Below are 26,872 nucleotides of genomic sequence, written 5' to 3' on the forward strand. Positions count from 1 at the left end.
GACAGGGTCATAACTATCTTGGCCCAATGTGACTCAGGCATTCATCTCACCCAAAATGATGTCATATTCTCAGTGATTGAAGATAAAAATTAACTCACCGCACAGAGCACGAGAACAGCCCCGTCAAGCACACGAAGGGCACGTTCCACTTCGATGGTGAAATCGACATGGCCAGGAGTGTCGATGATGTTGATGGCCGTGGAGCCCCAGTACACCTGAGTGGCCGCTGACTGGATCGTGATGCCCCGCTGTCTTTCCAACTCCATCGAGTCCATCACTGCACCCACCTGGTCCTTGCCTTTGACCTTCAATTAAGAAGAGCACACTTAGCATTTTTTTCAACGTTGCACAACACACTAGTTTAGCCGTGTTTAAAGGACAAATAAACAGCCCCGAGGTCCAAAAATTTTTAAAAAAAGATCGATGTGCAGTTTTTCTTTGCAAACATGCTCCTGCAAGAATTTTGTGAATACGTGATAAGGAAGTTACAGGGGTTAAAAAATCGATGTAAGCTGGTTTCAAATTTTCGTGCGGCCTCACTCCCCTTCTCTCTTCCATGAAGGGGGAAGGCGTAGCCCATTGTCGTGACTCCGCCCACTTCAGCAACGTGACACCCCGTCAGCGATTGATGTCATCAGCGAACTGGATCAGTGACAACGCACTTCCGCTTGCAGTGAAGCGTAGTTGTTTGTTTACCGTTTGCAGCACCAGCCGCGGGTCAACCGTATAAGCATTAGGTGCGAAGTGTCGACCACAAACGATCAGGTTTCCAACGTACATCGCTAGATGGCCGATTCGCTTCAGCCATGCAGCGCGCAGGGCCCCATCGTGAGGCAACCAGTGCCGATGCTTCTTCGCTGCCCAGTCGCTCGATTTGCAGCCGACGACACAGCAACGCTTTTTACCCGTGTTGCTCATGTCAAGGGCAAAGTACGTTCGTGCGTGCGCACAGGCGCTGCAGTTGAGTGAGGAGTCTACATGTGCACGCGACAACTGCGAGGCTGGTTCTTTCACAGCAGTGCCAAGAAACAAGGGGCAGTTTCATAACTGTGGGTGGGAACAGGAACTGCATTGACTTCACTACTATTTTTTCAGACCTGATTTAGACCAATCAGTGAGCTGCGTGCTACGTCATGTCGCCGATCGCCAAGTTGACGTCACTGCACATGCAAGGGGGTCGGTCAAGCGTAGGAAAGAGGGGCGGGAATCGTTTTTCGAAATAGAGGCTCTGAGCGGCGCGCAGTGCCGTAATATTCAGAAAACGTGATCACTGAGGTCTAATCTACGAATTGCCGAGCTTGTATGGGGGGTGTAAAAAAAAAGTTGGAGCCTGTTTACTGGCCCTTTAACGTTTTTATTTCTCACTAAATTGCGCATGCCACTGCGTAAGCATACTATAATAAATGTTTTGTGTTTCTCCTTTCGGTTACATTCACAGAACACACTACATTTCTGCATTTCCTGATGACATCATATCACACAATGTTTCTAACAAAAAGTGTCTTGCACATTAAAAGAAAATAACCTCATTTGATTTGTACAAACCAAGAATGAAAGAATAGCAGGCAAAGTATTTTGCAGAGTGAGACTGAGCTTTTGAATAAGCTCTGGTTAAAAGCCCGGATGTTTCTATGCTCGTATTATTTTACGTACCTGCAGGAGCAGACAATCAATAGTCAAAACCAAAGCATGCTGCTATATACAAATAAATACGGTAGGCTTCAGACAAACTAATATACTTTCATTACTCTATATTGCATTTCATTTTTATAATAGTAGTAAGTCCAAATCTACATTACTGGAAGTTTCTTTTTCAACTTAAGCTTGAGAAAATGCATTTTTGTTTGATGATGAACAAAGAGCAGTCCAAGTAACTCCTTGTCTACTTTCTATAATGTGCTTCACATAAATATGGTCTACTAAGCTGGGATTATGATCATTGTTCATTTTAGTATAAGAATTTTTATAGCTTCATTTTCGAGCTCTACTCAAGTATTGATGTTGCCTAATAAAATGTCTCAGCTGCTTTATATAACACTTCCATAAGAAAAATGTAACCTGGGTAGAGTATCCCAAAAAAAGCTCCGAAATGTCCATGAGGAAGTATGCACTTAGCACATCATGATGTGCCAGTTGTCATGCACTTTGTGTGAAGAATTTTAGAGCATAGAATATAATTACACTCAAACCTCTTAATAACAAAATTGCACCTCACACACAAACAAGTTTTATCCAAAATTCGTTATAAAAGTATATTCCTAACACTATCTATCGCAACAGTATTCTTCATTCCCTTCGTTCCAACTGATACTTTGTTATATCAGGGTTCATTATATCAAGGTTGCAGTGTATAATCATTAGTTGAACTGTGTGCCTTCATGATTAGCTCCAGTTGCACACCATTGATAAGTGCAAGTGTATGGCAAAACCTGTACCTGCCTTCAGAACATCACTACTGGAAATTGCAAAAACTTCACCATACTAGCAGTTACAGCTTCAGTTATAGCATGAACTAACTCTAAGAAAAACTTGGATTCAATATTTTTATTATTTGTTTGTGCAGTTAGTAGTGCATGCAATGCAGTCCTGTCCAAAAGGATAGCAGCAAAAGTGAATAAGTTCTGGTTGATTGCCCAAATGTTTCAATTTTGTCCTTGCAATGATGTTTTGGATGACTTTGAGTTTCCAAATAACAACACTCGCTTTTGGTTCAAGGTCCCTTCAAGACCACCGACAGTGGCACAGCCAAAAACCACTTCATGCTTGACAGCAAAGAAACTAGATTATGCAACAAGCTTGAGTATTGCTCACTTAAAAGCAACACGATGCAACCCTGATGATGATGCCACAACATTCCAAATGCTTTAGTAAACCATACGCTGGCTTGCAAAGTGTATTCTATTTACGAAAGTTGCGCCATGGCCCCTATACATAAACGCACACTGCCCAACCGTGGAGGGCACTGGGACGCCAGAAGGCTAGTCAATTATACAAACTTATTTGATGCCCTGCTAGTAGTAACAATAAACCATGGATTACTCAATGAGTCCGTATGTTGATTAACAGAAAAAAATAGAGCTTTTTGTAAGCACTGCCCCTCGCCGAATCCTACATTGTACGTAAAGATGAAGGAAATGAGCAGAACAATCGCAAGGTTGATGCATAGTGCGCACAAAACAGTTTATTTGCACTCTTGGAGACAAAGTTAAAACTAATCCAAAGAAAATGTGGAAACATGTCTAGAGCAAAAAGAACTCCTGTGATGCTATCACTGACGTTATGGATGAAAAAACCTACGGCGCAAATATCATGGCAAAAGCAGAGGCCTTCAATGCTTATTTTCACTGTGTGTTTTCACAGTCAAAAGCCGTGGTTTCCAAATCGCATGACGCCTGTGAGCTCACACAGATGAGGAAAATTGTGGTGTCTGAAGATGGTATCGCATTACTACTGTGGAAGATAAACATCCACACAGCTACTGGTCCCGACTTAATTTCAAATTTCTGTCTAAAAAATGTGCATTGTCTGTCCCCCCTTTCTTAACACTGCTATTTAAAATATCTCTTGAAGTAGGAGCTCTACCTTCAGACTGGAAAAATGCAAATGTTATTCCATTTGAGAAAATGGGGTTTAAGAACAATAACATATAACTACAGGCCAATTTCACTCACAAACGTTGCTTGCATAACATTAGAACATGTTATTTACATGAATTTAACAGCACACCTTCAAGAGAATAGCTTCTTTATAGCAATGTAACATGGCTTCAGGGCTGGCTTTTCCTGTGACACTCAGCTGATAGAATTTTGCCATGACATTGCAGGATTTATTAACTCAGGTTTGCAAGCTGACTGCATCTTTTTAGACTTTCGGAAAGCATTCGATATCGTATCTCATACCCTGTTGCTACAAAAGTTGACCAGTCTAAATTTGCTAAATACCCTCTTGAAGTGGTTGGAAGCGTACCTGCTAGATTGAAACCAATGCGGGATACATGGAGGTGTTTGCTCTTGAGACGTCTCACTATAACCAGGTGTGCCACAGGGGTCTGACTTAGGGCCTCTGCTTTTTATAATACTACTTATTAATGATATAACTGAAAACTTGTCATGCTAAGTGAGACTATATGTGGAAGATTGCTGTATTTACCACAACATTTCAAGTGAATCAGACAGTGAACAGCTACAAAATGATCTTAGCAATGTCATGCCTTGGTGTTGAACTTGGAACATGACACTTGGAACACGACACCCACTGATAAGGAAATAGCCATTACTTATGCAGGAATGACGCTGTAGCAATTAACAAACCAGAAGTTTCTTGGAGTGACGTTTCATGAAAAGTTAAGGGGGGGCGCGGCAAGTAAAGTGCCGATTTTGGTCAAAATATGCGATTTTCTGATTTATTTTTTTTCGTAATCTTCAGACCTTCAACTTCCTTGTTCTAAAATATTACAGCGAAACGTGCGCTACAAATCCCGCAAATAGTGTTTTTGCCGAGGCTAGTCGCCGAAAAGTGCGAAAAAAAAGCCCCTGAGCAAAAAATGTGCTCTGCGACGGTGACAGCCGTACGTACCTTGCCCTCACGCAAGACAAGGTGTATGGCTACATGGTGATTAAGAAACAGGAGTGTGTGAACCATGTGAAAAAAAGAATGGGCACTTCCTTGCGCAACCTTCTTGATGAGCACAAATCCAAAGGCCGAGGACTGAGCATGGGTGGCAAAGGCCGGCTGACGCAGGGCCTGATAAAGAAGTTGACGAATTATTATGGCTGGGCCATTAAGAGCCACCCCAACGATGTTCCTGGCATGGAGAGGGCCATCATGGCCACTTATTACCATGTAACATCCACAGACCAGGATCCACACCACAACCTGTGCCCAAGTGGGACTGACTCCTGGTGCCCGCACAATCAGGCATTGGCCAAGGGAGAGCCGCTGCCGCCTCACAAACATAAACTGCCCCCTCACGTGCGAGTGGCACTGCTGCCAATCTACAAGCGCCTCTCAAACAAAGAGCTCCTTGAAAGGTGTGCGCAGGGAAAAACCCAGAACGCTGTGGAGAGTATGAACAGCCTCATTTGGTCACTCCAGTCCAAGAGCCAGTTCGCCTCCCTTCGAAGTGTGGAAAGTGCAGTTGCAGATGCAGTCTGCCGTTTCAATGGTGGCTGCAAGAGTGCGCTGCAAGAGATCACTGCTCAACTGGGCTTCAATCCAGGAGACTGCTCTTTGCGGCGAGCAGCCGAAAAGGATGCCAAAAGGGTAAAGAGGGCTCAAAAGGCGCATTGTTCCACGACAAAGAAGCGCAAAACTGGGTTGCGCTCTACAGAGGCCAAGGCCACAGCATCTCAGGATTACTGCCCAGGAGGATTCTGAGTGCTTCAGGCATGTTGTGAACTTCCAAACAAGAGTGAACTTTCAAAGTCAGTTTTCTCAACTCTTGATTTTCGCCTATGTGCCTTCGCTAGAACATCTGTCATTTTCTAACAAAGACTGATAGAGTCGTTCCGTTTTTTGCACTAGGCTCAGGAGGCCTTTAGCAGTGCAATAAAGCTTTATCTCTCTTCTTACTCATCATTTAAAATTTTTAGAAGACATTTTATAATTACTGCGATGTGTGCGCAAAACAACATCCATGTTTTGGAAATTTTATTTATGGTTACAAGAACTAGAAAAATCAACTAATAGCTTCTTTGCACAAGTTGATGCTTTGGGAACATAATAATATGAAAAAATAATTTCATTTAGCAATAATTATCTCTTTAAGCGTGAAGAGCATTAATTAGTATAATTATGCTTGTAACTCAAAAAGTACAAGAGGTATTTGAAAACGGTTTTCATATTTGGAATCCTCACAATCATCCACATACACACACCAAATTTCATCACAAACAGTACATTAATAAAAAAATTAGTTTTACTTGCCACGTCCCCCCTTAAGCTGAAACCCACATATTAGTCAACTGTGTATAGACTTATCAAAAAGTATTGGTATTATGCACTGAATTTCTAAACTGCTTCCCCTATGGTTAAAACAACCGCTATACAATTGCCTTTTTCATTCTAAGTTTTGCTTTGGAGCTCTTATGTGGGGAACAACTATTAAAACTAACTATAAGAAACTTGTACTTTTACAAAAGAGAGTTCTCCGCCTGTACTCCAATCACAAAGGAAGTTATGCAAACTTGAGCAACTTATGCCAACTTATGCAAACCTCTATTTAAAAGATATAATATGCTTCATGCTGATCAAGTCTTTTACATGAAAATGTTACAACTCATATACAGCAAAAAGTTGTACGAGCACGAGGGAGCTAGACAACACACTTATCCCATCTGCCAAAGCTTACGCCGTCCACAATGAGCACGAACAAACTATGGTAAACTAGCGTTTACCTATCAAACAACTTACATATTAAACAAATTGAAACATTTGCTTAATTTTCATTGCACGGGAAAATCCTTCAAGGCGCAAGTTAAAAAACTGCTAATGCAAGAGAACATACGGTTTGATGGATCATAAAAATACTGTTGTAAGCAATGGTAATAGGCCAGCAATGAAAATTTCTACTAAATGTATTGGATTAACTACGAATATGCTATGCATATCACATGTCTCTAATGTTCTAGACTAATCCTTTTCCTGAGTGATTATTAATTATGTTAGGTTTATACTACCTGTGTATAGTCAAAGGCAGATTCAATGTTACATGAAAGTTTTTAGGCAACCTGTTTTTTCTATTGCTTCTTATGTTCATCATGGTCTGGATGCCAAGAACGCTGTTTTTTCTTGTACGTGTTTTCCGTTTTAATCAAGGTTGACTTCTGCATAAATATCTGTGCTGTATGAACTGTGTACAACAGTGTTGGGTCCTCTGTCAGGCTATATGCCTTTAGTCCCAGCATTCTTTTGTTTCCTCAACAAGGAAACAATAAAACAATTTTCTTGAAATCAAAAAATAACAAAACCTGTGCAAAAGAAACCTCTTATGATGGATGGATGGATGGGTGATTCCGGCTGTGCCCTTCAGATCGGGGGGCGGCTGAAGCCGCCTAAGCATAAAGTCAAGTGCTATCCCTATGTGTTGAAGGATTGAATTTCACTCGCGCCTTGATTGTTGCCACCAATCAGTTAGCCTACTCCTGGTTATTTCTACCCGTTTAGAGTTTATTTTGCCTTCATTGTCCCTAAGCCCTAATGCTTTGAAAAATTCCGCACAATTATCTTGGACTAAAGGGTGGAGCCCCTTACAGAACATTAGCAAATGTACAGCAGTTTTCTCTTCTCCACACGCACTACATAACATGTCTGTGCCTTCATATTTGGCTCAGTATGTTTCGGTCCGTTAATACTCCCATTCTGACCTCGAACAGCAGAGAACTACTCCAAGAATTATCGTAGATCTTTTTTTTTGCAATTTCCTGTTTGAAAGTTTGATAGGTCTTCAGTGACGATTTCGTAAACATTGCAATCTTCCACTTGTCCCTCTCTGTTTCCTTCCTTTTTGACCACTGTTTCCTTTTGGCTATGTATTTTGCTGTTGTCTAAATACTTGCTTGACAATTTTAGAGTTTCCTTCCTCCATTTAGTATCAACATTCTACATGTACAAGTAGCTGAAAACTTTCCTAACCCAATGCTCCTCTCCCATTTTTCTCAATCTCTGCTCAAATTCTATTTTGCTCTTGGCTTTCCTGCACTTCAACGATGTCCATCCCATGTAACCCTGTACCCCCTGATTTGGGGTATTCCCGTGTGCTCCCAAAGCAAGTCTAGCTATGCCACATTGTTTAATTTTCAATCTTACTTGAACCTCTGATCTCATGCAGAAGACCGCAATACTGAACGACAAACCATGACACCTTTCTAAATCCCTCTTTTTCATTACAGGCCTATTCATTACAGCTGCATTCCTGTTACCCTTAGTCATTACGTATCTTTCGTGCTCCCTTAGGTACTCAGCCTCGTTGTTTATCCATATGCTCAAATATCTGTATTTATCTAGTACTTCTAGCGTGACTTCCTGTATCTTATGCTTACTGCCTTCGCTATCATTAAAAATCATGATTGCCAATTTTTCCCTCCTGAACTTCAAATATAACCATCTCACTCATTACTGCAGATGTCTATCAATCCCTGCTATCTTCTTTCTTGCCAGCTATTAACAGTATATCATCTGCATACATCAATGCTGATAATGATTGTTCAACGTGTTTTCCTAGTTTGGCAAAAGGGAAGCTGAAGCCGAGTCGACTCCCCTCAAATTTGGCTTCTAGTCCCTGTAGATACAGCATAAATAACAAAGGTGACAAGGGACATCCCTGTCGAATCCCGCATTGTGTCTCTATAGGTTGAGATACCTGTTCTTCCCATTTTATAACTACTTGTTACTTTTATGGCTATCCTTTAGAAGATTAGTTATTCCATTTTCCACATCCAGTGTGTACAGTATTCCCACATGTCTTTTTGAAATACACTATCATAAGCTACCTTGATATCTAGAAATGCCAACCACAAGGACCTGTGGCTGGCATTCACGAACAAAAAGCACCCCCTGGTGGCAAGGTATGTCATGAATACAACACAGCTGTCCATTGTGGCAGAATATAAGTACCTAGGAGTCATTTTTTCCAGCAATCTGACTTGGAATGCGCACATTGATTACATCTTAAGAAAGGCCAGCAACACATAAAACTTGTTGCGACTTGACTTTAAACAAGCACCCGCCAGCCTGAAAGAAACCCTTTATATCTCCAATGTACGCCCATTTTTTTGAGTACGCGTGTAGCACTTTGGACCCCTTAAATAAAGTGAATATTAATGCTCTATAAAGCCGAGAGCGGCCCGTTTCGTCACAGGTGATTATGACTTTTGTGAAAGATCTCTTGAAATAAGTAATAGTTTAAGGATGGCTCCTTCTTGAAGACAGATGCAAATTCTTACGTTTATCTCTGTTTCACAAAATATTCGATGGCTTAAGGGGTATTCACAAAGAGAACTACATATTGAAGCCACGTATATATCTGCTTGTACTGACCATTCACTAAAGATGTGCGAGTTTACTGCCAGAATTAACATTTTTAAATATTACAGCAAAAGCTGTTATGACACCACAACTCGGGTCTCGCGCAGTGCCGTAGTTGTCCGCCGCCGGCGCCGGTGTCCGTAACCACATCGCGCGTAATTAACAACAACAAAAAAATCTAGTACCAATAACACAGTAGGGCTCGAACCCGCGTCCAATGGGTGCCAGCCCAGTATTCTACCTCTGAGTAGAATACTTGCCTTAGGCAGGCTTGATGACGGGAAAGCAATCGTGTTAATACGACTTAAGCGTTTTAAATTAGCAGATGAACAATCAGTCGTCGGTTAATGCGAATAGCTTAATGAGTGGGCTGTCCGATGCTCCAACCCATTTCAAAAGCTTGTTTTCGTTCCCCTATAAACTGTGGTGCATATCCACTACAGGCATAATTTTTCGTCATCAGCCACATCCTGGTGCAACTGGAGCGGGACCAAGCCCCTAGAATAAACGACGACCACCTAGTGGAAACATGGGAGGCCAAGCTCGTCCATGAGGACCTAGAAGACCAGCGACAACTCGCTGCCAGGGCCAAGAGGGCAGTCGAAGCCAGAGGGTTTTTGGACTTGGGAATCCTCTCACCTTAGGGTGACACCGCACCTCGCACGGAACACTGTTTCTAAATAAACGTTTATTTCTCTCTCTCTCATCAGTCACTGCATGAACAATTGGCACGAAATTCCTCGCAAGTGTTTAGCGAGGAATACCACGCTTCTCAGAAGAATGTCGAAAAATAGCATGGCGAATGCCAGCCTACTACCCAAATATATTGTCACGATGAATCACAAGTACTGGGGGTTCATTGAACCACCGAATATCTAGCGCTGGGACGATGCGTCAGTCGTGGCTGGCTCTCGAGTCGAGGAGAGGCATGCGATCTTTCTTTCCTCCAGATGGTAGAGCCGCTCTTGCAGTCGACCAACTACGTGTGGGTGGCATTATCCCTCTTTTTCAAAAGAAAAAAAGTCCCAAAAGAGGGAAAGAAAAGTACATAGCACCACCCCGATGTTACGACATAGGCACGTGAAAAGAAAAAAAAAGAAATTGGAAATTCGAATAAAGTAAAAGTAGAAATTAATGAGCGTGCCAATATAGGAAAAATCAGTGAACGAAGAAACAAGTTCATAAAAATAAATAAATAACACAAAGAACAGTATACGGCAAGGAAAAAGTTACGAACAACGCGCAATAAATGGTTTCATGCACAACACATGAACGATGTCTGGCCTCGGTCATGTCCTGCTCTGTGCCTGCGATGTTGTGTCCAGAACCACTTCGTAGTTCACGTCACTGATGTGGCGTAACACTTTATATGGGCCAAGGTACCGGCTCAGTAACATTTCACTAAGGCCACGGCGGCGGACGGGCGTCCACACCCAAACTTGGTCTCCTGGGTTGTAAAAGACTTCTCTGTGGCGGATGTTATAGCGCCGTGCGTCTGCCTGCTGTTGCTGGCCGATGTGTAGTCACGCAAGCTGCCGGGTTTCCTCAGCACGCTCTGCGAATTCATCGGCGTCAGTTGCCAACTCGTCTTCGTCTTGACACGGTAGCATAGAGTCCAGCATGACCTGCACTTCGCGGTTGTAGAGAAGCCGAAATGACGTGAATCGCGTGGTCTCTTGCACCGCGGTATTATACACGAAGGTCTCGTAAGGTAAGATCCGGTCCCATGTTTTGTGCTGTACGTCGATGTACATTGAGATCATGTTTGCGCTGGTCTTATTCAGTCGCTCGGTAAGTCCGTTGGTTTGCGGGTGGTACGCAGTTGTCCTTCGTTGTCTGGTGTTGCTCAGTTTGAAAACTTCGTAAGCTGCGCCGTGAATTCCGTCCCTCTGACCGTTATTATACTGGAAGGAGCACCGTGTCGTAACACGATGTGGCGCATGAAAAATTGTGCTACCTCAGAAGCCGTGGCTCGTGGGATCACCTGTCTCAGCGTAGCGCGTCAAATAGTGGGTCACGACGATCACCTATTTGTTGCTGTCCGCAGACAGGGGAAATGGCCTGAGAATGTCCATGCCGACTTGATCGAATGGCGTGCAAGGTGCTTCAATGGGCTGAAGCGAACCAGCTGGCTTAACAGATGGTTGCTTTCGGCACTGACATTCCCGGCAGCTCTTGACGTATTTCTTGACGCTTGCCGAAAGTCCTGGCCAATAGTACCTCCCGCTCACTCTGGCAAGTGTCCGTGAGTAGCCTAGATGACCAATTGTGGGTTCGTCATAGCAAGCGAAGAGGACGTCGTCTCGCATGTCTCGAGGAACCACCAGGAGGTAGGCACAGTTGTCCGAACGAGCTTTCTTCTTGTACAGCACACCGTCTCGGAGGCAGAACGACGGCAACGAGTGGAATAAATGACGTGCTATGATTGTGCCCTGGCCCTCTAAATGATAGATGATCGGACGAATCTCTGCGTCCTCCCGCTGCCGTTTGCTCAAGTCTGATGAGCTAATGGCGCCCAGGAAGCCTTCGTCTTCCTCTGCTTCCTGACTGATGACATGAAGGGGTGCGCGTGACAGTGTGTCAGCGTCTTCATGCTTACGGCCGGACTTATGGACGATGGTGACATCAAATTCCTGCAGCCGCAAGCTCCACCATGCTAGCCGTCCTGAAGGGTCGCGCAGGCTTGCCAACCAACAGAGGGCGCGGTGGTCCGTCACTATCTTGAAGGGACGACCATAAAGGCACGGGCGAAACTTGGTGATTGCCCACATAACTGCGAGGCACTCTTTCTCCGTAGTGGAATAATTCGCCTCGGCACAGGATAGAGAGCGGCTGGCGTAGGCTATCACTCTTTCGATGTCCTCTTGACGCTGAACGAGCACTGCACCAAGCCCAACGTTACTAGCGTCAGTATGGACCTCCGTGTCAGCATCATCCTCGAAATGAGCGAGGACGGGTGCTGATTGCATCCGCTGTCGCAGTTCATCAAAAGCTGCTTGTTGCTCGTTTTCCCAGAAAAAACGTCCCTTGTGAGACGAGTCAGAGGTTCTGCTATCTGTGAAAAGCCATGAATGAACCGGCGATAGTAGGCGCACAAACCAAGGAAGTGCCGGACGGCTTTCTTATCGACAGGAGCTGGTAATTCGGCAACAGCAGCAAGCTTGTCTGGATCGGGCCGGACTCCTTCGCCACTAACTGCATGTACAAGAAATTTTAGTTCTTCATAGCCGAAGTGGCACTTTTGTGGCTTTAGTGTGAGGTCCGCCGATCGAATAGCCTCCAGCACGCTGCACAGGCAGTGAAGGTGCTGCTCGAACGTGGCAGAGAAGACCATTACATCATCAAGATAGACAAGACAAGTCTGCCAATTGAGCCCTGTGAGGACAGTGTCCATCATTCGCTGGAAAGTTGCCGGCACTGAACACAAGTCGAAAGGGAGTACTCGAAATTGGTATAAGCCATCTGGAGTCACGAAGGCTGTCTTCTCGCGGTCTCGCTGATCTACCTCGATTCGCCAGTACCCGCTTTTGAGATCGAGAGAAGTTAAATAATCGGCACGACGAAGTCTATCCAGCAAATCGTCGATACGCGGCAGCAGGTACACACCCTTTTTGGTCATGTTGTTAAGTTTTCGGTAATCGACGCAGAAGCGTAGCGACCCGTCCTTCTTTTTGACAAGCACGACTGGAGATGACCACGGGCTGGTGGATGGTTCGATAACGCCATCGTCAAGCATCTCGCGAACTTGCGTGAACTCGCGAAATCGCTTCACGTTCTTTAGCCGACACGCGGTAGGGGTGCTGGTGTATTGGGCGTGCGTCCTCGTACGTGATGATCCTGTGTTGAGTGATGGACGTTTGGCGGATCTTTGAGCAACTTGCGAAGCAAGACCTGTACTTGAACAAGAGCGCTCGCAGCGCAGTCTGGTTATCGGTGGACAGATCAGGATTGATGTCAATGTTGCTCATTGACGTGTCTGCGTTATTTCTACGCAGACACGTCACTATTTTTGACATGAGACAGTTGGTTACATTTGCTACTTCATGGGCAAACGCTATCGAAGTGCAGCGGAAAAGGGGTCAATGCTCGTTGCTAAAGTTGGTAACGAGCAATTCAGATCGGCCATCACAAACGTGTATTACACTTCTCGTTACACAGATGCCTTGCTGCAGGAGGTGTTCTAAATTTGTCTCGGCCACCACATCGCCATCGCTCAAACCACAGCATGTTACGTCGACTAGAACACTTGCTTGGGGAAGAAGCGTCCCACTTTGTTCAGAAATACGGAGTACGTCGAAACGCCTTCCGTCATCCTGCACGTTGATTGCTCGCTGGGCTGAGAACATGACGCGGCACACTTGCAGATCAATGACAGCTCCAATTTCCCGTAGAAAGTCAACTCCCAGAGTGACGTCATGGGAGCATTCACGTAGAACAAGACAGCTTGCCACGAATGTATACTCTTGAATCGGTACTCCAGTTGTGCAGGCGTCCAGTGGAGTAACGACATGGCCACCAGCTGTCCGAATCGGCGAGTTATGCCACAGCTTCATTACTTTCTTCAGCTGCGTTGTCAGTTTCCCGCTCAGTATGGAATAGTCTGCGCCGGTGTCCACTAACGCATTAACTACACAACCATCAATTGTCACTGCTATGTCGAGTGAAAGCCGGCTATCTTTTGCAGCAGCAGGTGATGTCGGACCAGTTTCTGTACGGTTCTGCGTCAATAGGAGGTCTTCAGCGCTTCGACGTTCAGCGACCCCGCCCCCAGAGGTTGCTTCGGCTAGTTTTCCCGGCGGGGGCTGGGAGATCGTGTGGTAGAATACCACTGGGGCATTGATGAAAATCGCCTCGGTGATGGCGAGCGCGACTGCGTGAGGCGAGCACAGACGGTGGTGCAGACGGTGGTGCAAAAAGTAGTTTTCGATGTCGCGTGGTCTCTGGCCGTGACGGGGTGGCGGCGAGTATGCAGAAAAGCCACGAAACCCAAGACGGCGATATGGGCACTGGCGGTACAAGTGATCAGCTTCTCAGCAGTGAAAACATAGAGGCCGGTGATCAGGTGTACGCCAGACATCAGACTTCCGAGGAGACGAGTGCCGATCGTCGATGTACTGGACCGGTTGCCTCGAACGATGGGCGACAGAAGCACCATGGACAAAGGGCAGGGGCAGTGGCGTGTACGTGTCTTCGTAGTATGGTATGTGCTGCGCTGACTCGAGTGAAACTGCAGGGACAGGATGAACGAACAATGGTGACGATGAAGCAGGGCGTTTCAAGGCTTCCACGTAGGTTGTTCCAGGGCGGTATTCAGCAGGAGCTGACGCAGCTGTATCAGGAGGCAAGGTGCCCCGGAGGGCCTGGTGCAGCTCATCCTTGATCACAGTTGCAATAGAGCTAACCGTAGAATGAACTGTTACACCAGCCTTTTGCAACTCTTCCCGTACGGTATTACGGATGAGTTCACGTAAGGAGTCATTGCTGGTCCCAGCGGCGGTGAAAATGTCAGCAGTGGACATGCTACTGACTTGCCTGTCGTATTGGTTTGATCACTTCTGCAGCATTTTTTCCATTGTCACAGCTTCGGACAAGAACTCCGCAACCGTCTTCGGAGGGCTTCGCACAAGGCCGGCGAAAAGCTGGTCCTTGACACCGCGCATCAAGTGACGCAACTTCTTGTCTTCCGTCATTCTTGAATCTGCCCGTCAAAAGAGGCGCGTCATGTCTTCGACGTACGTGGTCACAGTTTCATTTGGCGACTGGACACGGGCAAGAATAGCTCGTTCAGCTCTTTCTTGGTGGTCAGCGCTGGCATATGTCTGCAGAAGTCTACGAGAGAATTCGGGCCACGTCGTCAGCTGCTCCTCTCGATTTTGATACCAAGTGCGTGCCCCGTCTTCGAGATAGAAGTAGACATGACCCAGTTTCGCTGTGTCGTCCCACTGATTCAAGGTAGCTACGCGTTCAAAGTCCGCCAACCAGTCCTCAACGACCTCGCGCTCCGTACCATGGAACGTCGTTGGTGCCCGTGTGCTTTCCAACGTATAGCGCTTCGACGACGTGCTTCCCGTGCCGGTTGGCAAGGTTTGTACCGAAGTGCTGGTCATGTTTGTTGACGTGGTGGGAGCAGTATCGTCGACTTCCGGAGGCAATCCCCTGATTTAGCGGCTGGTCCGATGCACGGGAGCATTGACTGGCACTGGACTCGTATTACGGCTTCCTGGGGGGGGGTCTGTAGCATTCGTGAGACTACCCAGCACCTTCCACCAATTTGTCACGATGAATCACAGGTACTGGGGGTTCATTGAACCACCAAATAGCTAGCGCTGGGACGATGGGTCAGTCGTGGCTGGCTCTCGAGTCAAGAAGAGGCACGCGATCTTCTTTCTTTCCTTCAGATGGTAGAGCCGCTCTTACAGTCGACCCACTACGTGTGGTTGACAATATTTATTCTTAATGACCTAGTGGGTATTAAGCAAGAGTGCTTGCAGTAGTTACCCAATAAGTGTTTTGAAAAGGCTCCGAAAGGCCGCTCTTCTAGCTTTCGCTATGAATGTGCTGCGCCTACAGTGCAGGCCTGGCGTTTTTTATTTTTTCAGTGATCCATACAGAAGTGAAACTCAAGAAATTGTAGCCGCATCCAGGGAAACATTCACCTTTGCACTTCAAAGTCACATTTTTTCATAGCCTGATTACACTTTGTGTGTGTGTGTGTGTGTGTATGTGCACGCGTGTGTGTGTGTTATAATTACACATTTTGCTGTGTATTTTCCCACACGTCAATGCAAATTACGTGTCAGCCTTGCATGCTTTATTATGTAGCTTTATTTCTTTCATATACACCGCAGTGTTAATGGCTCGTCGCCCTTCTGCATTTTCTTTCTTTTTTTCTTTATTGTTCTCAAATGTATTGCTTTTTCGCGCATGTATTTTAAACACGTATATTAAATGTTATCTCCTCGCTACATTAATGCCTCAAGTGGGCACTTGAGGCAAATATCGTAAATAAATAAATTGTAAATTAATATATCTAAATACTGCAGCAAGTTGTCACTGGGAATTTCATAGCTGAAGCCCTCCTCTACACTGTGCCTCATAATAATATACGCAGTTGTTCTGCCACACATCTCCAGATATTACTTTCATCACCCAACAGTATTGTAACCACAAAGTTACTTCCATTAGAGCGCTCAGCAAGATTTTTGGGGAGTGTGCAGCTGACCACCAGCAATGGCATGCCAAGGAGTAGCTATCCACTTGCCTCGTGCATCTGATCAATGCGACCCGTGTAGAAGAGCAGCCGCTCGGTCAGCGTGGTCTTTCCCGAGTCGATGTGCGCCGAGATGCCAATGTTGCGAATGTGTTCCACATTCTTGTGCCGATCCTCATCCTGAACAACAACAGCGAATGAAGGACATGGTTGCAGTACTTTCGAATAGGCCTGTGCGATCCTTAGGCTCAAAAAGAATTCGAAGCAACTCGTTTCAAATAATTTGGATAGTATATATAACATATTACAAAGAAAAATGAGCGTATCTGTCATGACTCAACTAACCTGCACAACATATATATATTTTTAATTGAGACAAAACATGCGCAAATATTATTTTTGGTCCAAAGGCAATGGAAGCAACTTTAAATACTAGCAAGAATTTAATTTTAGTAGAAGGCAAGAGATAACTCGTAAAATGTGTTACATTTTTAAATTTACAAGTTTTACAGCACAAAAGCCAGTGTAACAAGTCTTTTAAACTTAAACAAGAAAAAAATCTATTCGAGAGTACGATGCTCATTCAACCTTGAAGTAGGGCTTAGTGCAGGCTTTCTCTAGAAAGTTGTATTCTCTCTAGAAAGTTGTATTCACGGTACAGCATCCTTCCACTTCAGTGAAACCTTTACAAAAGATTTCCATAGCGACATACACCTGTTTGTTCATTTTGAATATTTCGAAATTTCCAATAACTTAAATTTGAATCGAATTGTGTTCAAAAACATTATTTTCATTCGAATATTCAAAGTGATCGAATATTTGCACAAGCCTACTTACGAAGTCTCACTGTCCTTCGCTGAAAGCATCGAAAAGATGCTTTCAGACAACAATCGGATAACATTAATGACTCCTTTTTTTCTGACTAGTTTCATTTTAATTAGTTTGATCTACCATCTTGCCCCAAAAATAACTAATGAGTCATGCTCTTTTTCCAAAACCAAAACTACAGTGGTTGCAATGTGGAACAAGGAACTGTGCTTTGCAGTGACAATGCTATTTGCTTTTAAGATGCATACACTTTTATACCTATTGTTTGGTGGTTTACGACTACGCTCTAGTATAGCGGACACATAAAAGAATCAGCACTCATATTCCAGTGTTTAAATATGTGACCATTATTTTCAGCAAAATATGAGGTAAATAAAATGCTGAACAATTATTGCCAAATTGCTTAAGTGTAAGCAAAAACTGAAAACATAAAATGAGGTAAAATGTATTTTTTGTTTCTTTATTTTTTATACAGAAATAAGCAAGAGTGCTCATATTTATGCAACACTTGCTGTGCTTAATGTTCCATATAACTTGAGCTATAGAATGTTAAAGAGTGGCACATAACAGCTGCATTAAACCAACGACAGGTCAGCTGTACTGTGGCACTGCTCAGACTAATTTTTCTATTCTGCTTAAATGGTGCAGATCAAATATGAAAATAAAATATTCATAATTCACTGAGATATCCTTCAGAGATATAGAGAGTACTGGGGAACTACTGTTGCAGCCTTAGCTTTCTTCTAACCTTTACCCTAGCAGTAATCGTGATGAGAGTGCTTTGTTTCTTCGAGAAGCCGACTAGCATCAGAAGCAAGAACATGTCCCGAGTAACCAGCCTTCTAGAGGTAGTCTCCCTATTGACCACCATGATAAGGGAAGGAAGAAAGCTAAGGCTGCAGAGGTCCCTTGGATACACCAGATATTGCACGGCCTTAAGAAGGTAGGGCAGGGCGCATATGTGAAAGTTGTTTTTTCTGCGCCTGAGAAACTGGAACAACTGCGCAAGCCAATGATTTCCGCTAGAACACCCTGATTAAGCACTGGAATTTGTTGGCACCTTGTGTTGACAACGTGGTGTATATCATCCCAGTGTCGTGTGGCAGGAAATACGCCAAGCAAACTTCCAAGCTTGCCTGGACATTGCTGGAATGTGATGAGTGGCAACTCCAGGCGTTTGAGTGCGCATTTAAAGGATTGAGGGTTGCATTCCTGCTCACAATCAAACCAGAGCGATGTTTAGTAGTAAAAATACGCTGACAGGAAAAATTGCACGGATGGCTGAGATTCTTCATTTGGGGGAAGCATGAATTAGCAGGCCTGTCATCACTTTACACAAAAAGGTAGTGGATTATCTTTTCCACGCAAATGTCAATAACATTGTCATCTATTAGCGTTTATGCACAATATTTGTCTCATGTGTGCGTTTTTTTTGGTGCCGTTTTGCAATTTTCCCACCATATATAAACATCTTTTTCAAGTTAACAATCCTTAGAAGTCAGTGCCAGACCGTGTCACCTCCCTTCGTACATATGTGTTTTTTACACGATGTTAAAAAAATCTTCTTGATGATGAATAATCAACTTGCCCAAATGCCCACGTTATTCGAGCAAGGCACATTATTGCTTATCACATCTTTTCTGTGAGACGACACTGGCTATGAAGCCCCTCACTCTTCCATGATGTTTTTACTCAGTGAAATACAGTTGGGAGTACTGCAACACAATGTAGCATGATTGCAGTCTCCTGCGATTTGCGATACTATTTCAATACCTTTCTTTAGATGCCAGAAAAGGAAAGCGCCTACACATTGTGATCACAAACAGCTCTATATTACTTGCTTCAGAACATTCTCTGCAGAATATTCTCCCTTACAAATCTTAGAGCAAAAAAGCTAGTGTAACAAGGCATCATTTTTGGACAAGACTACATGGTTCTAAACAAAATATTAATTGCTTTCTTATTCCCAAGCTAGCTAATTAAAAAAAACATAGTGAATTACCCTACAAGTGTCACATGACTACAAAAACGTTTTGCACAGCTGCAGTAAGGCGAGTTTTTTTCTTATTTTCAGCTTTAAACAATTAAATGCTGATACAAAATTCAGACAGGGAACTATAGTTGATTCTCTATTAGCAATACTCCACACAAAAGGTTTAATTGGCCAGTACTTACTGCCTTCGTTGAGTAGCTGCCTGCCAAGACCTGGAAAAACAACAATACTGATTGCTCCACACATTAAGCAAAACAATACAAAGACAAAAAAAAAACACAACATGCCATATGTACTAGATGTATCTACACTGGTCTGGCACAACAACAAAATGATCAAAACTTATTTATTTATTTATTTATTTATTTAACAATACTGCAGGCCTTTGTACAGGTCAATACAGGAAGTGGTTCGAAAAAGTACACATGGGTATGGGAATAACAAACAAAACAAAAAAAATGAATGCTTCAATAATAGATCAACAACATCACCGAAAAAAAAAAATTGCAAAAGGGGCATCACACATCAAGAAGCGCCATACATTTACACAAGCTCCTTCAAACATTTACTTTATGAACACACACCAAATGGCACAATATTTGTGAATGCTGTGGAGACGGACACTCTTTTTGCACATTCACAACTTGATAGCATTACTGTGAGAACTGGGTAACAGCTCATTGAATGGGACATAAAGACCGAGACAGGCGAAGCACTGTGTCCTCATTACCAGCACTCACTAACAGCACTTGTCTATGTAGACGACATAGTATTAGTAGTCAGCAACAAAAACTTGGATGATGCTTCTTCAGCTTCAAGATTCAGATGCAGTTGGCATTGCATTCTAAATTGCTAGACCGACTTTGTTTCTTGGTGGACACCTAAACCATGCTGCAAGGATTGTTTGTGCAGTAGCAAATCAGCCCTTTTAAGCTATCTTATAATGCCTATTGCAAGTACAGTTGTGAAGTGCCCATGGGCTACTAAATAATTCTTCCTATTGCGAGTTTGCAAGGTAGCAGTTACATAATCCGCAAGGCAACATGAACACCTGCACAGCTGCACACATCGTTGATGCTATAGTAGATAAGAATAATTAATTAGGCCTGGTTGCTTTACAATTAGTTGACCTCTAAACCAGCCAACTGTACGATTTAGATGTTTCGACCTCTAGTGTGATTCTATGCTTTTGCCAAGAAACAGCACTTTTGCAGCACGTAACATTCATAGTTTTTTTTTGTGTTTTTTTTTTTCGTATCAATTTTGAGCACAGAAGTGGCGATATGGTTGAACACCTGCTTGCCACGCTGAAGTGCTGGGTTCGATAGTTACTCGAATGGAAGATTTTAAAAACATTTCTTTATTTGCATCTACTTTGGATTTTCCCTCATGACCATTATTGATTTTTTGCTTACAACCAACAACACTGACAGTGAAATTTCTGCAAAATGAGTTCTTTAATACTATCATATTAAAAAAAAATGTCGCAGCCATTGATAGACATCTGCACTAAAGAGGGAGACGTATTAGATTGAAACTACTGAAAATTCAGTTATAAGAAATCGACAGTTATGATTTTTAATGACAACAAATATGGTTAGCACAGGATACAGGCAGACAAGCTGGTGGTGATTGATAAATGTTCGTGTGAGTACATTTATGCAGCGACTAAAAGTAAAAAGAATGCAGCTGTAATGAAAACCAAGACACTGTGGAATTACAACAGGTACAGGGTAGAGAGAGGAATTTAGAAAGGAATGATTGTTCCTGGTATAACGTTCAGCAATGCGGTCTTCTGCATGGGATCAGAGGTAGAAGCAAGGTAGAAAATTAAGCGATGCAATGTAGGCAGATTTGCATTGGGAGCTCACAGAAACATATCAAATCAGAGGGTACAGGTGATGTGGGATGGACATCATTTTTTGGCAAGGAAGCTGGCAGCAAGATAAAATTTGAGAAGAGATACAGAGAAACTGGGAAGAGCAGAGGGCTTTGCAAGTGTACATAAAGAGTGTCAATATAAAATGAAGGAAGTGAGCCAGAAATGTGTGAAGTAAATACTTCGACAACAAAAGGAGACCAAGCAAAAAAAAATTATTGGTTCAGAAAAAGACCTAAAAACTGAGTGGATCCAGTGAAGAGTCAGGATGCTTACAAAATTGGAAACAAAACACAGCTCCATCTTCTATCAGGAATAGCCAAAGCCGAAGAGACACTTTCTGCCGTCTGTGGATTGTGGTGGCCTTTACGAATGCTTATTTGTCTCGAATCGGAATAGCCAGCAGCCCGACATGCGACAACTGTGGCTGCGCGGAGAAATTTTCCCATCTTTTCTGCGAGTGTCCTCGCTTTAGTGCGCCAAGAAAAGAAGTGTCAAAAGTTCTAGATAGACTTGACATTCGCCAATCGCCAGAAGAAAAAATATTAGGACCAAAATCACTTAGACTTGGGGGAGGACACTGGTCGACACCGTCCTCGGCACGCAAGTCATTGAGAGCATTATTGCGCTTCTTGCGGGCAAATGGTCTTAGGGACAGACTGTAAGCAGCATCGTAGACAGTACTGTTGTCCTTCTTCCTTGTTTTTTTTTTTTCTCTTTCGATGTCTCTTTTCAGTCATCTTTCATTCCCTTTATTTACTTCCCCAGCACAGGGTAGCCAGCCGGTCTGAGAACTGGCTAACCTACCTGTCCTCATCAAGCAGGAAATCGCCACAGACAAAAAAAAGTACAATAACTCTTAGGGCAGCACTTTGCTGTTAGAAGCCAGGGCAGGAGTATTGCTAGTAAGGACACGTCAAGCCAAGTATGAAAGGACTGTGGTGCGTGTGGAAAGGAGGAGGAAAACAGCTGAACACCTGATGATACTTTTTTGAAAAACGCGTCACCGTATTGTCAAAGGCAATGGGGCTGAATTTTTCAAAGCACTAGGGTTTATGTAAATCATAGGAAAAGCAGACTTAAGAGGGTAGAAATAACAAAGAGGAGGTACTCTGATTCATTGCTGAAATCAAGGCAGCAATGAAACTTATTCCTTCACTACATAGAGATGGTACTTCACTATGCCCTTAAGTTGAGAACTCTCTTCACTTGTCTTTTTCCTACTCGCATGGTTCACGTGTAGCCACAGTGCTAATTTATCTATCCTTGTCTCTTTTAATGCATATGGCAGTTTCCTTGGTTTTAGATTTTTCTGTCACTGTTGCCCTTACAATGTGTTCCATTGCCTCATCCATATTCTAGCATGAATCCTTTAGAAGCTATAAACCTGTGCTCTGGACATATCTTATTGCTGAGCAAATTGAGCTGTTTCCATATTCTCCAGCTCCTTTTCTATCCTTTGTTTTACCCCTGCAAACCATTCAGCCCCCTTTCTTCTAATCTTCTAATCTTCTCATAGATCATATGTGATGCTTTCTTCCTACAGCTTAAGAAGTTATCTCAATTCATTTTGATATCAGCTTCTGGTTGATTGATTCATTGATATGTGGGGTTTAACATCCCAAAACCATCATATGATTATGAGAGACGCCGTAGTGGAGGGCTCCAGAAACTTCGACCACCTGGGGTTCTTTAACGCGCACCCAAATCTGAGCACACGGGCCTACAATATTTCCGCCTCCATCGGAAATGCAGCCGCCGCAGCCGGGATTCGAACCCGCAACCTGCGGGTCAGCAGCAGAGTACCTTAGTCACTAGACCACCGCAGCGGGTCTATCAGCTTCTGGTTCACCCCTCTGTCTAGAATATATGTGCTCCCTCAAGGCTTCCTGAAATTTTACTATGGCCCTCTTAAACTTCTCATTCCAGCAGCTGTTTGGATTGTCTTCTTTTTGCCATCAGCTCAACTCAAACCTTAGCAAGCTCTAGCTCAAATAACTTCATTAGATTCATGCAAATCTACTACATTTTGGTGTCCTTGGAGATTTCTTTTCCAATTTGTTCTGTTGCAGTATTTCCAGTTGGTTTTCTGAGTAAAAACTGCCATCATTTGTTATTCTTCCTTTTTTCCTATTTCCATTTCTTTCGTAAAGCTCGGCCTTAAGCTTTTGTAATCACTACTTAGGCTGCTAGAGCCATATTAATTTACATACATTACCCAAAGCCTATCATAGAACCATTCACAGTCTCGATTAAAAGACATTACTTCATGTCGCTAAGATGCATCTCCACAAACCTACATACCATTAGCTCCTCCTGATTTAGCTCTCTTCTATCTCTTCCCACTACAGCATATTCCTGCCACCCTGCATGTTAACTTATATACTTTTTCACAGATGACTCCCTAGGAGCTGGCATAATCCTCTATGGACTGCGCTAAACAAGCGTGGCCCCCCAAAAAAGTGCACTGCCAAATCTGTGATGCCAACCTTTGCAACCCCACACACAGTCCAGCATGATGGCATTTTTTTCTCCTTCCTATGAAAAGGTCTATACCCTTTTTCTGGATTAACTTGTGACTGGCATAGCAACGTCATGGCCGTTCACCACAAAAGGTTCTCACTGTGTGTCCATGTAATTGTGCGGCCCTTTGGCCATTAAGCAATATTCTAAATTACTCAAGCATTACCCCAAGCAGTGAAAGCCCTACATTGATGCAAACAACTATGATGCTTATGAGCAGATGTCAACACCAACATTTTCAACAGCAGAGCTGTTTAGGCTTGCCAAAACTGATCTCGCCCCACATTGTGGGGAAGCACGTGTGCCCAGGGTTTCTTTTTCTTTTACAGCAGCGCGGAAGCCTAGTTGCAAGGACATGCCTGTCCTTTCGAGAAATGAGACACCGAAGCCTCTTTTGAAGAGATCGGTCACCGCATGGCCGGTGCACGCTATTCTCCTTTCCCGGCTTCAAGGAGAGAACCAACCCTCGTTGGGGAGAGAGAAACCGGGAGGCTGGTCAAGACGAGCGTGCCGCAGCAAGACACTCTATCTCACGCCGGCCACTAGACTGAGGACAATCCCTACATACGCCTTGCCAGCCAAGGTGATCGACGATGAAAGGCGTAAGCGTATACCCTTTGTTATCTTCTTAGAGCAGACTGTCCCACTACGCGACATTTACACATTATTGCCAAGGAAGCAATAAAGTGTATTTTTTGTTGACCTAGCCTGTTGCCTTAATTGCCCGAACCAGAGTAGCTGGAATGACTCAAGCTACGGAAAGGGGACGTTAATCGTGCATGGTATGACTGTGTGGCTGAAACATTAGATAGATAGGCTTCTGTGTCAGCCGTACATAGCGTGGACCCTCCTTGAACACTAACTGGCTGAGCAAGGAAGAGCTTCAATAAGATAGGGGAGCCCAGCCTAGCTGTGCCAAAGTACACAAGGAAAGAGCACAGTATGGTATAGCATGAGGGTGAGAAAGTGAAGTGATGTGAAGGAGGAGGGGAGATGGCATAAGTCAGCGAAATCATTCATGAGTTGACTCACTCAGACTCAGATTGAGCCGTAAGTCTGAGTGAGTTCGGGTCAGGAATATTTTGGTGAGTCCAAGTGAGTCTGGTTAAAGAAAATTTTCATTAGTGTGAGTCCGAGTGAGTTTGCCACAAGGAAAGTTGGGTGAGTAGGAGCCCGAGTGGGTCCACACCGCAAGACATATTTCTTGAGTCAGTTCCACTTTCTTTCGACGACCTATGGTCCTATGTATATAGTCCTCAGCTTTACTATCAGCCTCACTTGGACTCACGTCTACTCACACATTTTCTGAAGCAGTGTCGTTCATACAGCATTTCAATATTTATTGATTAGAGGTGCAAATTGAGTAGGGGGGTACCTTAATTACCACCTCGTTAACTATTTCAAAGAAGTTTCTGATAAATATATCTTATGCTATCATCAAGTGTAAGAGAAACTACCTTACTGGTTTGCGAGCACTCATAACTCATATTCAAAGGTACTATATCAATCGACACCAAAAAGAGCAATGATTATGTGCGATATTGGGGTTAGAGAGCATTGACACCATGGTTGAAAAAGCTAATTCAAGGCCAACAGACTCGTGAGTCGACCTACTCGAACTCATTCAGACTCAGATTGAGCCGCGAGTCCGAGTGAATAATGTTTTGGTCAGTTTGAGTTCAAGTGAGTCTGGTTGAAGAAAACTTTTGGTGAGTGTGAGTCTCTCTCACGAACATTTTGTGAGAGAGACTCACACTCACCAAGAGAGTCCAAGTGAGCCCAAAGCGCAAAATATATTTATATGAGTGAGTCTGAGTGAGCTCCACAAGATTTACCAACCTATGGGAGACGGTAATGAAGAGCACAGCAATGTACAGTATAGTATAGCAAAACGTAAGAAAGTGAGGTGAGGAGGAGGGAAATAAGCAGGTAACGCACAGCATAGCCATCTGTAGCATGATATAGATGGTTTTCCCATGGGCACTGCCATGTTGCTTAGCAGGCAGTGTGCTTTGCCTCTAATCTGATCACCCACTAGCTAGTGAAAATGCGCAGATACTTGCCTTCACAGGGCAATATGCACTTCCAGTCATTTTGCGCACACTGGCATGTGCACTTTAGGCCATTTACACACACCAATAAGGAGGAGAACGCTAGTTGCGAGACCACTCCTCACCCTGAGAAAACAAGTCTACAGCAAGGAAACAGAAGTGAGGGTGAGGAGATCCTGGGTGAGTTGGTACCCAAGTTCGCTAAACATGTTATCTCTGGTCCAATGCTGGAAAAATGAAGAGATGACACAGAAATTAGACGTAGAGCTAACTCATCATTTCGTTTACGAGTCGAGAATTGTGGCAGAAATAACATGTTAAGCAAATTGAAGGTGAGCAGTGATGTGACAGAGTAAACCATAGCATAGCTTTGTATAGTGCAGTATTGCAAGGGTAACAGAGGGTGAGGAGGGGCGACACGAGTATGAGAATAAGAAAGGAAAGGAACAGAGAAATAGCATAGCCATGTAGCAAGGGGTGGAAATGGAAGTTCCAGTGAGGAGGAAAAGGAGGAGAGTAAAGCACGACAAGTGGCTAAGGCGGAGGCCACCGGCTCTGTCGTTTCCTCAGTCTTCGCGCCACTAGTTCGTAGCTGTTGCAGTCAATTGTTTTTTCAGAAACGTACCAGAATCGCGCGGAGTATTTTCGATGCCGATTTGTTACTGTGCAAAAGCTATGAAATGGGCTGAGAATTTCGGTTCTGAAACCTCCCCAAGACTCGTGAGCACAGAGTTGATGCCGCATGTAGGTTAGCAGAGCGGGCGAGTGTAATCACAAAGTGCACTGCCGCCAACGAAAGGTACATTGTTCTCTACCTTTGTTATTGCATGTCAAGTGACAAGCTTGAACTCAGCACTTCGTCATTTGCTTCTATACTCGACCTCATTCGTGTTACATTACTCCGTCAGGTTGCGTCAAACCAGTATGCGGTGTTACTGGTCCTGCGCCCAACCAAGTTCATTCATTCTAAGGCACACAGACATGCAACAACCACTGGCATGTACTACGTGATTAAAGGTCAATGTGAATTCGCGGCGAGCGACAATATCGTCGTCTTGCGTGTACTTACATGAATACTACGCGGCACAGTTGCTCCTCACAGACCAGGAGATGCAAACAACCTCGCTTCTCGAGCGATTACGAACTTACCGGCAGCCGACTGCGCAGCCTCTGACACCGGAGCAACTCGCTGTGCATGCTCCAGCTTCCTCTCAATGCGTGTTGCACCCTCCAGATACCCATGGCGTCCTACAGCTGTTTACACTTTTGCCCAACACCAGACCAGGCGAAAGTATTCAGACGGGAACCGCTGGCCGATGAAAGCGTCGCTACAGCGCCTGGTCGCAAGCATGACCTACTACACT

General features: G+C 44.0%; 1 protein-coding gene across 3 annotated transcripts in view; it reads right to left on the reverse strand.

Annotated features, from left to right (window-relative positions):
• The window catches only part of mEFG1 (mitochondrial translation elongation factor G 1), a 154,512-nt gene extending 127,640 nt beyond the window's left edge, over positions 1 to 26,872 (reverse strand). For all 3 annotated transcript variants that reach the window (XM_075873820.1, XM_075873723.1, XM_075873771.1), the window contains exons 1-4: positions 26,658 to 26,872; positions 19,238 to 19,267; positions 16,286 to 16,414; positions 99 to 305 (exon numbers count right to left, since the gene is read on the reverse strand). In XM_075873820.1, coding sequence (XP_075729935.1) covers positions 99 to 305; positions 16,286 to 16,414; positions 19,238 to 19,267; positions 26,658 to 26,750 — 459 coding nt within the window. In that variant the 5' untranslated portion in view covers positions 26,751 to 26,872. The remainder of the gene's footprint in view (positions 1 to 98; positions 306 to 16,285; positions 16,415 to 19,237; positions 19,268 to 26,657) is intronic.

Source organism: Rhipicephalus microplus, chromosome 1 (assembly GCF_043290135.1).
Source record: "Rhipicephalus microplus isolate Deutch F79 chromosome 1, USDA_Rmic, whole genome shotgun sequence".
Taxonomy (NCBI): domain Eukaryota; kingdom Metazoa; phylum Arthropoda; class Arachnida; order Ixodida; family Ixodidae; genus Rhipicephalus; species Rhipicephalus microplus.